The sequence below is a fragment of the Vicia villosa genome, linkage group LG6 (genome assembly GCF_029867415.1).
Source record: "Vicia villosa cultivar HV-30 ecotype Madison, WI linkage group LG6, Vvil1.0, whole genome shotgun sequence".
NCBI lineage: Eukaryota > Viridiplantae > Streptophyta > Magnoliopsida > Fabales > Fabaceae > Vicia > Vicia villosa.
The window spans coordinates 4,734,024-4,751,090 of NC_081185.1; the positions used below are offsets into that span (position 1 = coordinate 4,734,024).

The 17,067-nt window shown below is 34.7% G+C and overlaps 1 protein-coding gene and 1 long non-coding RNA gene across 4 annotated transcripts; one reads left to right on the forward strand and one right to left on the reverse strand.

Moving 5' to 3' along the window:
• Nucleotides 1–10,651: 10,651 nt before the first annotated feature.
• LOC131611154 (auxin efflux carrier component 8-like) lies at nucleotides 10,652–13,473 on the reverse strand. The gene is made up of 5 exons (XM_058883256.1): nucleotides 12,951–13,473; nucleotides 11,639–11,908; nucleotides 11,228–11,385; nucleotides 10,882–10,958; nucleotides 10,652–10,789 (listed from the first exon to the last, which is right to left on the reverse strand). The coding sequence occupies exons 1-5, from the start codon at nucleotides 13,456–13,458 to the stop codon at nucleotides 10,723–10,725; spliced, it is 1,080 nt and encodes a 359-aa protein (XP_058739239.1). The 5' UTR covers nucleotides 13,459–13,473; the 3' UTR covers nucleotides 10,652–10,722.
• Nucleotides 13,474–14,915: 1,442 nt separating this feature from the next.
• LOC131611156 (uncharacterized) lies at nucleotides 14,916–16,771 on the forward strand. 3 transcript variants are annotated; one of them, XR_009286775.1, is made up of 6 exons: nucleotides 14,916–15,449; nucleotides 15,618–15,766; nucleotides 15,853–15,870; nucleotides 15,988–16,081; nucleotides 16,174–16,281; nucleotides 16,392–16,771. It is a non-coding gene; the product is annotated as an uncharacterized LOC131611156 (long non-coding RNA). The 3 variants fall into 3 exon arrangements; XR_009286776.1 differs by having other exon boundaries at nucleotides 15,853–15,903; nucleotides 16,174–16,771; XR_009286774.1 differs by having other exon boundaries at nucleotides 14,917–15,449; nucleotides 16,174–16,771.
• The last annotated feature ends 296 nt before the right edge of the window (nucleotides 16,772–17,067 follow it).

Genomic DNA, 17,067 nt, shown 5'->3' on the forward strand with positions numbered 1-17,067 from the left:
TAATTTATTTTATAAACTTCACATATTTATTTAACCTATCAAATCAACTCATTTTCACTTAATTTTTTGTACAGACTTTCTTTTTGTGATATATTTTATGTATAAATATTATAATCCCAAAAATATCATTTATTTTATCATCTTTTAATTAAATCAAAAGTTGTACTTTTTATGCCTTTGAAAGGCCCTTAAATCAAATGTTTTCAAGATGATTTTTTCACCAAATATCTTGAACAAATTTGTGTGATTCTTTTAGGGTTAGATTTATCCTCCTATGAAGTTCATAACATGATCCCCCTAGTTTTCTACTTAGGGTTTTTGTTTTTAAATGATTGGGTTTATGTATATATAATCGAAACCTTAATTCAAGATCCTTTGATGTTTTCCTTGATTTCAGTGCAAGTACCTTGTTAATATTGACTTGTTACCATAATCTTTCTTTGTTTATCCATTTGTACATGCTTGATGATTTACATCTTGTACTTTATACTTTGGTTATTGTTATTATCCTTTGTGTGTGTGTGTGCTACACACACATTGCCTGCCTACTAACCCCACATGCATGAGATATCCATCCATTTGATCATTACATCATACTCATACATACATGATACGATCTTGAGGTATGTCCCCCCTTTTATTCATCAAACTTTTACACTTGAGTGTTTTATTTACCTTGATATCTTAACTCACCTCTAATTATGTCCATGATACACATAACACGTCTCAGACACCACTTGAGATGTTTATCCTTAATGCTTTCTTGAGATGTATGATTCCCTATTGTTGCTAAAAATCCAATGAAATAGGAATGGTAATGACTAAAATTTTTAAGGTACTCACTCTCTTTTTCTCCTCTTTTACTTTTGCTTAGTATTGTTAAAGCTTAGCATCGTCCCTGTTTTAAAAAATAGTTTTGTATTGTTAAAACTCAACCTCTTTTAAATCAACCTTGGTTTTGTATTGTTAAAACTTAACCATCACTCTTTTAAATCGCCCTTGCCTTGTATTGTTAAAGCTTAACACCTTTTAAAACTGGTTAAGTATTGTTAAAGCTTAGCATTTTAAAAATCCGTTGTGTATTGGTAAAGCTCAACCCCCAAAAAAATTGAAAATTCTAGTAACACACGCTCGATGTCTTACTGGATGTTATGACATCCACAATTACACATCATAGATAATTATAACAGAACAACATAAAATAATTAGGAACACACATAATTGTTTACCCAGTTCGGTTCAAACAACCTACTCTGGGGGCTACCAAGCCAGGGAGGGAATCCAATATAAGCAAAATTAATTCGGAGTTAAACTCCCCCGTTTACAACTCCTCACTTAAAACCTACCCAATTCAATTCCAACCTATTCCTAGACTTGAGTATCTCCACTCACTCCCCCTCAATCACACCAGTGATTACACATAAACATAAATAATTAAAGAGAGAAAACACTCTTCAAAAACACACCTTGATCTGCTTAAAAGCTTCAATCAAGAGACTGATACTTGTGCTTAAAAGCTTAGAGTGACAATAAACACACACAACCTATTCCAAAGCAATCATCAAGAACAATTGCTTGGATCACAAGAGACAGCTACAGAACTACGGTTCTCTACAATACACAAAAACTTCTATCTGCGTTCCAAATTAGGATTGCAGTCTTTTTATATGCAGCTCTTGGGCCTTGGGATTCTTTTAGAAACAAATTAGGGTTAACCAAGTTAACCTAATTTACACGCCATCTGGTTGATTACAAAACATGTTGTCAGCAAGATCTTCTGGACAAAATATTTAGCACACAATAAAAGGTTTCCTAAACTGATAATTGAGAGAAATCAGGAAACACCTTTAATAAACAATAACAACTCCTGCTGTCACACACGGATGTCATGACATTGGTCATGAAATTCACTACAGAGCCTGTATTAGCTTCACACATATGCAGCCTGCACAAACACTATTGACCAGGTATGTTTTACCACAGATGCAGCCAATCATTAAAACACCTTCAATCTCCCCTTTGGCAAATTTTTGGCTAAAACAACTTATCACACCATATCACAGCAATACTTGAGCGGACACAAAGTAACCTAAACACAATCAAAACAAGCCAATACAATAAAAACAACATACATGACCAGTATGTACACAATGCTCAAACAAATCAGACAGCAGCCACAAGAGCAGCACAAGCACAAACAGATCAACACAAAAATAAGCAAAAATAAAATTGTTGATCACACACAACCACCATTCTTGTTGTTCTGGGGTGACATTACTTCTTCCCCCCCTGTTTGGCCACAAAAGTTGCCAAAGCCAACAAAATGTCTTCTCCCCTCTGTATTTTTTTTAATTTTTGTTGTTGTTGTTGTAAACTCTATGGTTCCTCAAGGACGCAGAGTCCTAACTTGCTTCGCAAGTTTTCAAACTGTGTAGCATGAAGAGCTTTTTGTGAAAATGTCAGCTAGCTGAAGTTCTGTGTTCACATGCTCTAGGAAAATTACCTTGTCTTCGATGAGTTCTCTGATAAAGTGATGTCGGATATCAATATGTTTCGTTCTGCTATGCTGAATTGGATTTTTGGAGATGTTGATAGCACTAAGATTGTCACAATATAACGTCATGACATTCTGTGGAACATTGTACTCAGTCATCATTTGTTTCATCCAGACCAATTGTGAACAGCTGCTACCTGCTGCTATGTACTCTACTTCAGTAGTAGATAAGGAGATACAATTTTGTTTCTTACTGAACCATGATATAAGATTGTTACCTAGGAAGAAACATCCTCAAGATGTATTTTTTCTGTCATAAGCACTTCAAGCCCAATCAGCATCACAATATCCAGTCAAAACAGGGTCACTTCCGTTGGTATACAATAAGCCATAGTCAGAAGTTCCATTTACATATTTAAGGATTCTCTTGACTTGATTTTAGTGACTTGATTTTGGCTCTGCTTGGTATCTAGCATACACTTCAACTACAAAAGCAATATTCGGTCTGCTGGCTGTTAGATATAGCAAGCTTCCAATCATGCTCCTATACAAACTCTGGTCAACACTTATGCCCCCTTCATCTTTGGATAACTTTTGATGAGTTGGTGCAAGAGTTCTTTTATGACTTGCATTATCCATTCCAAACTTTTTCACCATGTTCTTGGCATATTTGCTTTGAGACATGAAGGTGGAATCTTCCATTTGTTTGATTCAAAGACCAAGGAAGTAAGTCAATTCTCCAACCATACTCATTTCAAATTCAGTCTGCATTTGACTGACAAAGTGTTTTACCATTGTATCAGACATTCCCCCAAACACTATGTCATCCACGTATATCTGAGCAATCATGATTCTTCCATCTGTATTCTTTACGAAGAGAGTTTTGTCTATTCCTCCTTTCTTATATCCATTCGTGGTTAGAAATTCAGTTAACCTTTCATACCAAGCTCTGGGAGCTTGTTTCAGCCCATAGAGAGTTTTTCTTAGTTTGTAGACATGACCAGGCAGATTTGGATCAGCAAACCCTTTGGGTTGTTCCACATATACTTCTTCATTCAGATATCCATTTAGAAAATCACTTTTTACATCCATCTGATAGAGCTTGAACTTCAGGATGCAGGCTACTCCTAGTAGGAGTCTGATGGACTCAAGTCTTGCCACAGGTGCAAAAGTCTCATCAAAGTCTACTCCCTCCACCTGAGTGTATCCTTGAGCTACTAACCTGACTTTGTTTCTTGTTATGACACCTTGTTCATCAGACTTGTTCTTGTATATCCACTTGGTACCAATGATATTCATTCCTTCTGGTCTAGGTATCAGTTCCCATACTTCATTTCTTTTGAACCGAGCAAGCTCATCTTGCATGGCATTGATCCAAAATTCATTCGTCAGGGCTTCCTTTACGTTTTTTGGTTCAATTTTGGACACAAAGCAGGAATTGCCTATAGTTCCTCTTGACCTGGTCATTATTCCACTATTGAGATCTCCTATGATAAGTTCTTTGGGGTGATCTTTCTGAATTCTAATAGATGGATCTTTGCTGATTGTCTCAGGTTGTGGTTCTGAAGGAGTCTCATTACTTACTTCAGGTTGGTTTATCTGTTCAGCCTGAATTTCAAGGAATGTTTCGACATTCTCTGTGACATCGAATTCTCCATGCTGATCAACAACGATCACATTGATGGATTTCATCAACACTTGTGTTCTGGTGTTGAATACTCTATAAGCTCTGCTGTTTGTGGAGTATCCCAAGAATATGCCTTCATCATTTTTGGAGTCCATTTTCCTTCTTTGGTCTCGATCTGTCAGGATATAGCACTTGCTACCAAATACATGAAAGTACTTGACACTTGGTTTCTTTCCTCTCCAAAGTTCATAGAGAGTGGAGGAGGTTCCTTTTCTCAATGTTACTCTGTTATGGACATAGCAGGCTGTGTTCATAGCCTCATCCCAAAAATACATGGGTAGCTTCTTAGCATGAATCATTGCTCTGGCTGATTCTTGTATAGTCCTGTTTTTCCTTTCTATTACTCCATTTTGTTGAGGTGTAATAGGGGAGGAGAATTCATGACTAATTCCTTCAGTTGAACAGAATTCAGCAAATTTGGCAATCTCAAATTCCTTTCCATGATCGCTCCTGATTCTGATGGCAACACTTTCCTTTTCTCTTTGCAGTCTAGTGTAGAGCTCCTTAAAAACATCAAATACATCGGATTTTTCTCTAATGAATCTTATCCATGTGTATTTGGAGTAATCATCAACTACTACATAAGCATACATTTTTCCTCCAAGACTTTCCACTTGCATTGGTCCCATTAGATCCATATGCAGTTCCAGGGTTTTAGAGGTAGTGAGTTGACTGATCTTTGGGTGAAGAGTCCTGGTTTGCTTGCCAGCTTGACATTCTCCGCACACTTTTCTTTCATCAGTATGTAGTTTTGGTATACCTCTCACAACTTCCTTGTTTATGATTTTTTTCATTCTTCTCAAATGTAGATGTCCTAGTTTTTGGTGCCACAGTCTAACCTCTTTTTCTTCTTTTGCCATGGAGCATATAGATGAATGATTTGATGTTTTAGGTTCCAATAAGTAGCAGTTGTCTTTGGATCTTACTCCCTTCATGACCTCTACATTTTCTTCATTAGTGACCACACATTCATCTTTGGTAAATCTGACCTTTAGACCTTTATCACACAGTTGACTGATGCTGATCAAGTTTGCAGCTAGTCCTTTAACCAATAGAACACTGTCTAGTTGAGGGGATCCTGAATGTTCTAGCTTTCCTACCCCTTTAATCTCTCCCCTGGCTCCATCACCAAAGGTCACATAGCTTGTAGCGTGTGGCTTGATTTCTCCTAACAAGTTTTTCATTCATGTCATGTGTTTTGAACATCCACTATCAAAATACCAGTCACCTTTGGTTGATACCCTCAAGGAGGTGTGAGCAATTAAAGCAGAACCTTTAGCAACCCATTGTTTTTTCTTGATAGGATTGTGCTGGTTGAGATTGTTTGTATTCGTTTGCCACGGGTACCCAACCAGTTCGTAGCAGAATGGTTCTAGGTGACCAAACCTTCCACAGTAGTGGCATCTCCATTTCTGAAATTTTCTTTTTGTTTGGTTCCAGTTCCTTATTTCATGATGTCGTGACATCGATGCTGACGTCTGATTGTCATGAAGAATTTCGGGTTTTGCCTTTTTTATAAATCCTAATCCAGACAAATTCCCTACTCCCATTCCAAGTTCCAGAATCTTTTCAAAGGAGTCAGTTCCATTGTTCAACATTCTAATTGATCTTGACATCTGATCTAGTTTGGAGTTAAGAGTGCTGATTTCACCATTGAGATGTGATATGATTGCTAGAAGTTCTCTTTTCTCGACTTCCAGTTCTTCTACAATTTTCTTTTGTTTCTCCCTTAATATCCACAATTCAGTATTCTTGGATCTTAGATCATTGTATGAGATAGCCAGTTCTTTGAAGGTAGAGTCCTTTTTGCCGTTTTTGTGTTTAAGTGTACACACGCTTGTTAGAGCAGCACATTCCTCTTCAACATCACTATCTGAGTTTCCTTCAGATCGAGTGGAAGACATACCTTTTCTTTGCTCCTTGAGGTAGGTGGGACATTCAGCTCTAATGTGTCCATATCCTTCACATGCATGACATTGAACCCCTCTTTCCTGATCTGCCTTTTCTTCAGCTTTGAATCTTCCGTTAGGAACATAGGTTTTGCTGATGTTATTGGAAGTGTTATTGACATTGAATCTGGGCCTCTGATCAACCCTTTTAATAAGTCTGTTGAATTGTTTTCCAAGCATGGCTATGGCTTCTGATATATTTTCATTATTCCCTCATTTGCTTGCATTATCATCTGTGCTGGTGATAAAAGCTATGCTTTTGTTCTTCTTTTCAACAGGCTCACAGATGCTCAACTCAAAGGTTTGTAGAGACCCAAGGAGTTCGTCCAGCTTCATGTTGTCGATGTCTTGTACTTCCTCTATGGCAGTTACCTTCATATCAAATCGCGTAGGAAGTGATCTAAGGATTTTTCTTACCAATTTCTCTTCCGTCATTTTTTCTCCTAAGGCTCCCGAGTTGTTTGATATCTCAAGGACATTCATATAGAATTCATAAATGGTTTAATCCTCTTTCATCTTGAGATTTTCAAACTTAGTGGTAAGCATTTGAAGTCTCGATATCTTTACCTTGGATGTGCCTTCATGTGTTGTTTTGAGGATATTCCAGGCTTCTTGTCAATCCCATTGAATAAGGCACTTAGGGCCTTGGAATTGCCCAAAGCTAGCTCTTCTTCAGTTTTGGTCCATTGAGTTTCAGGAATTAGAACAGAGGTTCCATCTTCCACAATCTTCTCAGGATGTTTCCATCCGCTTTCCACAGCTCTCCAGGTCTTGTTGTCCACAAACTTTATGACAGCTACCATACGAGGAGCAGCGGAGGAACGTGGGGGCGGGAGGGTGCCACTGCACCCGTCAATTCCTCAAAAGTAACTTTATTTAATATATTATAATTATTTTAAAAAAATCTTTTGCTTAGTTTTATTTCTTTACTATATGTTGTAATACATGAATATTGATTTGGGTTGCTTTATTTTCAATGGTTTAAAAATTTATAATAAATTGATTTAAGAAGTTCTTTAATTATATTAAATTACTAATTTTATTTATAAATTATCTTTTAAATATAGTTTTTAACTATAATTTACTTCAATAATTTGACTCAAAATATTCTTAAATTAACTATATTTAATTTAAAAAGAGTTAGATGCAAAATGGTTTTTCTCTAGTTTTTCAACAATTGATATTTTTATGTTTGTATTTTAAATTGATTATGCAAATCCTAATGTCATTTAAAGTTTTTTAAGTTTTTTCCATGCTGGTATTAGACAAATTTGATTTAATGTTTTGATGTGTATTGGTGTTACATTAATTTGACTTTAGTGTTTTGGTAATTTAATTATGCTTTTTTACAAAGTAGAGCTTATTTAAAAAATTAAGAGATGGAAAATTGATTGTTAATTTATGCATATTTCATCTATTTTAAAATCTAATCTTGCCAATAATTAGTTGTAATTGATTTATATACATTTTTAAGAAGAGAGACAATAGTTGAGCATTCGAAAATTGTCTTTTAAGAAAAACATCCAAAAAAATTGTATACATATGTATGGATTTTAATTTTTTTTTACGGCACCCCTTAAATATTAAGGCAAGATCCGCCACTGCATACGAGGTTTCCAGTAGTCATAGTTAGAGCCATTCAGGATAAGTGGTCTATTCCCAAACACCAACAGTTCCTTCTCCATAGTACCAGAATTTTTTTATCCCTAGATCTCACCCAGATGTAAACAGGCAGGGTGTCTACTCTGATACCAATTGAAAATTCTAGTAACACACGCTCGATGTCTTATTGGATGTTATGACATCCACAATTACTCAGCACAAATAATTATAACAGAACAACATAAAACAATAAGGAACACACATAAATGTTTACCCAGTTCAGTTCAAACAACCTACTCTGGGGGCTACCAAACCAGGGAGAGAATCCAATATAAGCAGAATTAATTCGGAGTTAAACTCCCCCATTTACAACTCCTTACTTAAAACCTACCCAATGCAATTCCAACCTATTCCTAGACCTGAGTATCTCCACTCACCCCCTCAATCACAACACTGATTACACATAAGCATAAACAATTACAGAGAGAAGACACTATTCAAAAACATACATTGATCTGCTTAAAAGCTTCAATCAAGAGACACACACTCGTGCTTAAAATCTTAGAGTGACAATAAACACACACAACCCATTCCAAAGCAATCATCAAGAACAATTGCTTGGATCACAAGAGACAGCTACAGAACTACGATTCTTCACAATACACAAAATCTTCTATCTGCGTTCCAAATTAGAATTGCAGTCTTTTTATATGCAGCTCTTGGGCCTTGGGCTTCTTTTAGAAACAAATTAGGGTTAACCAAATTAACCTAATTTACACGCTATCTGGTTGATTACAAAACATGCTGTCAGCAAGATCTTCTGGACGAAATATTCAGCACACAATAAAAGGTTTCCTAAACTGATAATTGAGAGAAATCAATTTAATAAACAATAACAGCTCCTGCTGTCACACACGGATGTCATGACATCGGTCATGACATTCACTACAGAACCTGTATTAGCTTCACACATATGCAGCCTGCATAAACACTATTGACCAGGTATGTTTTACCACAGATGCAGCCAATCATTAAAACACCTTCAAATATTTTGTCAGTTGGCTCTTTATTTTTCTTTTAAGGGGAACTACAAATGCTCTAACTTCCCTATTGCACTTAAGAGTTATGTAGGCACAAGATGCGATGTCTTGCCGAACACACTTTTAAAAGTTTCTTTTCTCACCATCCCACTCTATTTCCCAAAACAAAAATAATTTATAATAACAATAATATATTTTCAAAGAGGTTTCTGTATAGTACTATAGATGTGAGGGGTGTTAATAACTTCCCCTTGCCCCGAACCTAAGATCTCTGTCTTGTTTTATTAGTTTTGGTTTAAAAACTTCTTTGGGTTTTATTTCGTTCTTTTTCCCATTTCCTTTGGAAACAATAAAGCGCGGTGACGACTTTCACTAAAATACGAGCCAAGTTAATCCAATGGCATCAGTCTCAATTTTTTACCGCTACACTAGTATAATAGGTTCTTTGATGTATGCTATGGTTTGTACAAGGCCAAACATAGAGTATGGAGTGATTCTTGCAAGTAGGTATATGCCAATCCAAAAAAGGCGCACTGACAAGCATTGAAAGGGATTCTAAGGTACATAAATGGATCTTAGTACAGAGTCCTGATTTACCGTGGAGCTTGTGGTGATGATAGTAAAGTAGAAATAGAAGGATATGTCGAATCTGATTATGCAGGTTGTATGGATTCCAAAAAATCTATTTCTAGATATGTGTTCATTATGTTTGACACATAAATCAGTTAGAAAGCAACACTTCAGAAGGTTGTTGCCTTATCAACCATTGAAGCAAAATATATTGCCTTCACTGAAGCTATGAAATAAGCATTGTGGTTTGAAGGTTTTGCTAAGGAGCTAAAACTTCAAGGTTGAGCTATATATCACTGTTAAATGTGACAGCTAAAGTGCGATACATGTGTCGAAGAATTCAACCTATCATGAGCGAACTAAGCACATCAATGTGAGGCTGCATTTCGTCAGAGAAATAATCGAGCATGGAGAAGTCCAAGTGGTACTAAAGGTTTTGACATATCACAATGTTGTTGATATGATCACCAAGACATTGTCAAATTGCAAGTTTTTCCACTGTATGCGGTTGATAAAACTGCATCAAGTAAGTTAGTTTATTCTCTTATGTTGGAGAGTTTGTTTCAAGGTGGAAATTTGTGAGATTTTGGATTGAATTCTAGTATCTCGACAGAGAGAGGTTTCTTGGTTCGATAGAGATTGAGCATGTTGTCGAAGGCTGTTCACATGTTGATGTCGAAGTCTTACATGCTGTAGTAAAAAAGGATTCTAGCATGCAGTAGTCGGTAATGCTAAGTTTATTAGCATGTCAAATTGAGTCTGTTTATTTAGCCCAATTGTGTAAGTTTGTTATAGGTTAAGTTAGTTTAGTAGTCTATAAATAGACTAGTTCTCTCAGGTTGTTGAGAGAGGTCGATTGTCGTTATTTACTTGTAATTTGTAAATCCTAATAGAAAAAGTGAATAGAAAAATAGCTACAACCAATCCTAATATTTCTTATTCTTCTTCCCTCTTCTCTCTCTTTCGTGAAACCTAATAGAGTTTCTTGTGTTTATTTAAAAAACTAAATATTTCTCTTAGTTTTGATTCGTTCTTGACGACACTCCGAACACATCACAATTGAAAAGATTGCTTTTCCTAAATGACTCTTCTCATATCTAGAAAAAAAAATCTTTCAAAAACTAATAAGTTGATAACATTGCATGACCATATTTTTTAATAAATAAATAAGACTACAATCATTATATGTATTCATTTTAATAAAGGAGTTATAACTTTTTAATATCCGAAGAAAAAAAAGTAAGTTGTTAACACCAATGAGCAGGTCGATAACATCTCTTCTTTTGTTACAAAAGTAATTCACAACAGTGTAAAGTGTTATATTTTCCATCAAATTCAATGTAAAACTCCTTATAATAATTAACACAAACAAACAAGCCTTCAAAGTGCTAAGAGGAAGTAGAAAGCCAATTCCACCGGCAAAGCAATGAGCATTCCTAACAAGATTCTGCAAAAAAAAAAAAAAAAACAAGAATAGCATAAAATCTTAATCAAGTTAAAAAGAATAAGAAAGAGATGCTTTAATATATTAGTACTTACGCAGTGCTTAAGATTGATGGATGGACATTATATTCTTTAGCAAAAACAAAAGGAACTATTCCTTGTGGTAGAGCTGCCTGCCACATGCAATATATATTAGTAACAATTTTTTTTGTCTTAACTCATATCATCTGGAGTTCGGTCGAATGATAAATGAAACTTAATTGCCGATTATTTAACTTAAAAATCAAATTTAGATATTTTTGATCGAGTCGATTTTAACTGAAGTTCATTAAGTACTTAGCCTAAACACTTGAGTCCAACCATGTTTAATATATAATATTAAGTTTAAATAAATGATGATCTGAAAAAGTAGCAGAGAAAAGAAGAAAAGAAAAGATGTTACCTGAACTATAGCAACTTTAAACAATGTGTTTCTTAATCCGATGACAATGGAGGCCAAAGCCATTAGAGCAGGTCCTACCAAAACTTTCAGTCCAATTGCTACCATTGTGTTTCTTGCACCACAAGCTATGATGCTTGACTGTGATGCCATAAACAGACCTAATAAACAAAATTACATTTTAATGCAACTCTTAGAATTTTTTTTTCGACGGGTAAAGTGGTAATAATTACAAATTTTTTTATAACTCAGAATTTCAAAATTGAAACTCTGGTGATGATGTTCAGCCTAACAATATCGACTTCTGCCAGTTGAGTTAGAATTTGCGAACGCGACTCTTAAAATTTTATTTACTAATTCTCATAAGTTTGTAACGAAAGTATAAACTTTGAATAATTTATGTGACATATATACCTATGCTGAACATTGCCATACCAAGACCTCCATTGGATAATAGTTCTATTGACTGATTAACCACTTCAGGCAAATGTATTCCCCACCTGAAATGTATGCTTGACCAAATGATGCCTAGTAAAGATGCAAAAGTATTAGGGTTTCTAATTAGCTTCTTTCCCACTGTGACAAGAATGGGATAGATCTTCATTTCCCTTTTTGTTCCGACTCGTTCTTCATCTTCTTCTTCTTCTCTTTTCGATTGTGTTTCACTAGCCGTCTCCGATTCTCCTTTTAAATAAATATGAATAACTAGATGTAAGAAGCATAATTCTAAATTGCAATTGTGACATAATGCATGGAAATGCGGCCGCAAATGCTGTTAAGAAGTGTGGTTTGGCCTAACTCAACCCTACAAAACCGGCTTGTAGGGTGAGGATTGTCCCCACTTATAAGGACATGTTCAGGCCATATATTGTCCGATGTGGGACTCTTAACACACCCCCTCACGCCCAGGACTAGACATTGGAGCGTGGAAATAAATGGCGGGTGGCCCGATAGCGGAAACCATAGAAGGTGGCCCACCGGATCTTAAACGAGGCTCTTGATACCATGTTAAGAAGTGTGGTTTGGCCTAACTCAACCCTACAAAACCGGCTTGTAGGGTGAGGATTGTCCCCACTTATAAGGACATGTTCAGGCCATATATTGTCCGATGTGGGACTCTTAACACACCCCCTCACGCCCAGGACTAGACATTGGAGCGTGGAAATAAATGGCGGGTGACCCGATAGCGGAAACCATAGAAGGTGGCCCACCGGATCTAGCATCGTCCACGGAAGATAGAGCCTCGTTTAAGATCCGGTGGGCCACCTTCTATGGTTTCCGCTATCGGGCCACCCACCATTTATTTCCACGCTCCAGTTGTCTAGTCCTGGGCGTGAGGGGGTGTGTTAAGAGTCCCACATCGGACAATATATGGCCTGAACATGTCCTTATAAGTGGGGGGCAATCCTCACCCTACAAGCCGGTTTTGTAGGGTTGAGTTAGGCCCAACCACACTTCTCAACAAATGCAATCATAATTGTTAGACCTCAAAATCTCTCGTGGTTGCAGACTACAATTTAAATTTACGATAAAGATAACACAAATAATACCATTCTCCTGGTCGAATTCTAGATTACGAGAATTCAATTCCGAATGAATCGGAGGGTTACAATTAAAAAAGAGAAGTGAAAATGGAGTATGTTTCTAAATTAGTATTTTTCATGTATGCACCTAAATCAAAATATACATTGTGAGAAAATATTTAATTGCTTATTGCTATTTGTACCTGTGCCTTGTGAAGGAGGTGCAGATAGCAAGTTCTTGGCAGCATCAAATTCATAAAGAAACAAAAGCAAATTGTACCAAACCATACTCTGCAAGAAAACAATCTGAGCTAAAAGAACAACAGCTTCATCATCATACATAGCTTTCAACAATGGAATTCCAAGAATCAAAGTATTCGGAAGTGTAGACAACGATAAACCGGTTATAATCCATTTCAAACCACCTTTTCTGCGGATCTTAACAATCGCGGTTAAGAGAACAAATGCGAGAAGTTTCTGAATGAAATCAGCATACATGAGTTTCAAGCTCATTTTGTAGATATTGTTGGATGAAATGACTTGAAAGGACAGAAGAGGGATTGAGAATTTTGCAACAAACTTGTTGATTCCTGAACATTGTTCTTGTGTGAAGATTTTGAACCATTTTATTGAGACATAGGCTAAGAACATTGTTACATATAATGGGACAGTTTTTGTCACTACATGGTAAACATTGGCTAAGGAAATCATGGTGTGGTTGGATGTTGAAACATTTAGGATCACTTACTGTTTTATTTAGGTGTGTTAAATGCTTTTTCAAGTTACTTTTTGTTCTTTCAACATGTACATTAAATTAAACTAGTTTTACTAATTAATCACTTTAAATTAATTGCATGCTTGTTAAACTTATAAATTATTTCACTTTATAATAAATTCTTATGATATTTTGATAATTAAAGTAAGTGTATTAAAGACCATGGTACAAAAGATAGATTCCAATTTAGTTCTAGGCATTCTTTAGGTACATGTAGGTTCTTTAACAAAAGCAAACCTAGATTAAGACAAAAATGCTAACCAAAATATTAAAATCGTTCTGCCCGAACATGTTCGTTTTACTTGTACTTTTTTGCTGAGATAGACCAAAATTTTAGATTTGCACCCTCTAATATGTTTTTCTCGTTTTTTCGACTTTTGCGGACGTGAACATTAATATAAATTATTGTAATTTTTAGACTTTAAAAATATAATATCCGCGGTTCTGTTCCACCTTTTTTTTTTGTGGGAAAGACTAAAGTTTTAGACTAACACTTTCGATTTATGTTTGTCTCGTTCTTCTTCCGTTTTTTGTGAGGTTCTACAAGACAGATGTGAATAGAGCAAATTGTCAGATCGTCATTCCTAATTATACGGTAAAACATGTTCTCATTAAAATTTTTATCTTATTGAATATGAGTTTTCTTTTTCTTTTTGTTAAAGAAATATCAATGTTGTAAAGGAAGAATAAGTTAACTGTGAGAAGTGAGGAAGGAACAGTGTGAGGAAGAATACTTTCTAGTTTTGGTCAAAAGTGTGAGAACAAGTGATCAAGTAGAGAATTTGCTTTCAAAAATGTGATTTTTTTGCCATAAAAGACCAATCATTAATCTCTTTTTTCAGGTTGTTTTTTGTAAAAGAGAAAACCTCAGCCCATTAAAGATATTATATTCCAATGATAGATACAAAATTAATATGTTGGTCGTATGTGTTTCTCTCAAACCAACTTTTAGCATTTAATTTTTTTATATAGAGGTTATTCATATGGTACTTCAAGTATCATTTGAGCAAATAATTTATACGATATTAGTTTTCTCTTTTGTTATTTTCTTTGAAGAAATTTAATTATTAATTAATACTTAATTTTTATTTTATTTAATTTTATATCATTATACATAAAATTAGAGCCGGCTTACAATATCTATTAACAATATATAAAATTTAAAGTACCTGGAATTTCCACGTATACCCTAATTATGTTTAACTTAAACTAATCTAATAATTAAGGGCAGCTTAGTCTTTTTGTTAAATACTGCATTATGGTTGATTATAAGTTTGAATTTGCTGACATGGCATCACTACAACAATACTGCTCGATTATTTTTTCCCACATTTAAATTTGCTTTTTATTTTTTTTATTTTTTCCACATTTCATGCATTGAGAATTACAAAATATCATGATTACAGATTCTAGCGTGATTTGTTTTGTATTTATGGATGTGTGTTGGAATGATAAACCCTAGCAGCCATATGCAACAACATCCAAGCAACAACACGGCACAACTTCCTACCACACTAACCTTTCAACTTCTCACGTCTCTCTTTTTCTTCTCCCTCTTTCTGTTTTTCCTCATTCACTCTCTTCATCCCTCCAGATTTCGTTTTCCTCCATCATTTTCCTTTTTCCACAGATTTTGTTTGTTCAGACTGTTTCCTCCATAGAAGAAATGATATGCTTGAAAAGAAAGGTCTCAAATCCCTTCCAGATTTCGTTTTCTCTCTCTTTTTCTTCTCCCTCTTTCTGTTTTTCCTCATTCACTCTCTTCATCCCTCCAGATTTCGTTTTCCTCCATCATTTTTCTTTTTCCACAGATTTTGTTTGTTCAGACTGTTTCCTCCATAGAAGAAATGATATGCTTGAAAAGAAGGGTCTCAAATCCCCTCCAGATTTTGTTTTCCCTATCATACTGCTTCTCATCATTATTCAGGTAATGTTATTTTTGTTGGTACAAAATGTATTATTCGGTTTTGTGTTTGTATATTTTTTTCTTTCAAAAACATGCAAATGTTTCTTCAACCAACCAATGATTTATTGCTTCATGACCATGTTTTTATGGATATCAGTTTAATGGTTTTGTGGGTTGTGGATTTTTCAGTTCACGAAGAATAAGACGTAGATCTGTTTATGGGTTGTGGTTTTGATTTCAAGTGAAGAAGAAATTAGAAATCTGCTTGTGGGTTTCAAGTGAAGAAGAAGATGGAGATCTGCTTGTGGGTTGTGGATTCGATTTCAAGCCAAGAAAAAGTAAAATAATATACAAGTTATTGTTGATTGTGTTTCTCTTTTCAATGTTTTATTGTTTTTTAATTAAAAAAATTTCTTTGAAACAGGATCTACTGAAGTAAAAGGTTGATTTAAACTGGATGCGATCTTGAACTTCGGTTTTTATCGATTTCATTTGTGCTTATTTTCTTATTAGCTTAAAAGAATAAAAATTGATTTGCAATTATTTGATTTATGAAAAGGTTCATACTCAAAGTGTGGGTACGATAAAGAGAAAGAGGAATGGGGACTAAGCCTTCCAAATGTAGAAGAAACATGAAGAAATAATACACACTGGTAGTTGGTTAAAAGTTTTTTATTTACATTTCTTTGATTTGCTTATACATATGAATTTAACATTAAAAAGCCACCTTACTTGTACTTTGCAGTCAGATGCGAGTCAATGAAGCCAATGAAGGCAAAAAATGAAGCAGCTAAAGATATCCAAAAGGAATTGGAAGATTTTAAACAAAGATGTAAAAAAATTGAAATTGAAGGTTTGTGCTTGGATTTGATTCCCTCCTCTATTAGTGTTTTTGCCTATCTTTTTATTTGGTTGTAATTCATCATTCCATGTGTTGATGACTTTTTTTATCAATTTTTGTAGACATTGATTGAAGGTGAACTAGAAAATACCAAACTCTTTCAATATATAAGGAAACTTTACAAGAAGGTTCACTATTCGTGTAGATCCCTCAATAAGGAAGATTAGAAGATTAGAGAATATTGTTGGGATGTATAGTTTTTTTTATGTGAAACTGATTTACTTTTTCAAAATTGCAAGAGGATAATTCCAGGAGGATATCCATTAAATGTTTTAAACGCATGGAATGGCACAAAGTGGAATGTCACAAAGTTGGTTAATGATGTTGGGATTGAGGAAATTAAAAGAGAAATGTATAGTTTGCTTCTATATCCTTAGAACTGCATTATATGTTCTGAAATTTAATTAATCTGTGTATCAATCCATCTTAAGTTGATGGAACAAATAATTCTCGATTTTCTGAATGGTTGAGAAATACGAGGGATTTAAATCGATTTTGAGTGCGATGAAGATTTTGATGTTCAGTTTTTTTTTCTTTCATTTAATGAGAGATTTTGCAAATATTTTGTTTCCTTTTACATTTAATTGAAAATGAAAATATAATCTATTTTTCTGATTTTATGGATATATTTGATTTTCTTTGTTTTCATTGCTATTAAAATATCTTTTTAATTTTTCAAATGAAATTTAATTTTTCGTTGTTCAATGCAATTAATTTGAAGGGAGGTCATGTATAAAG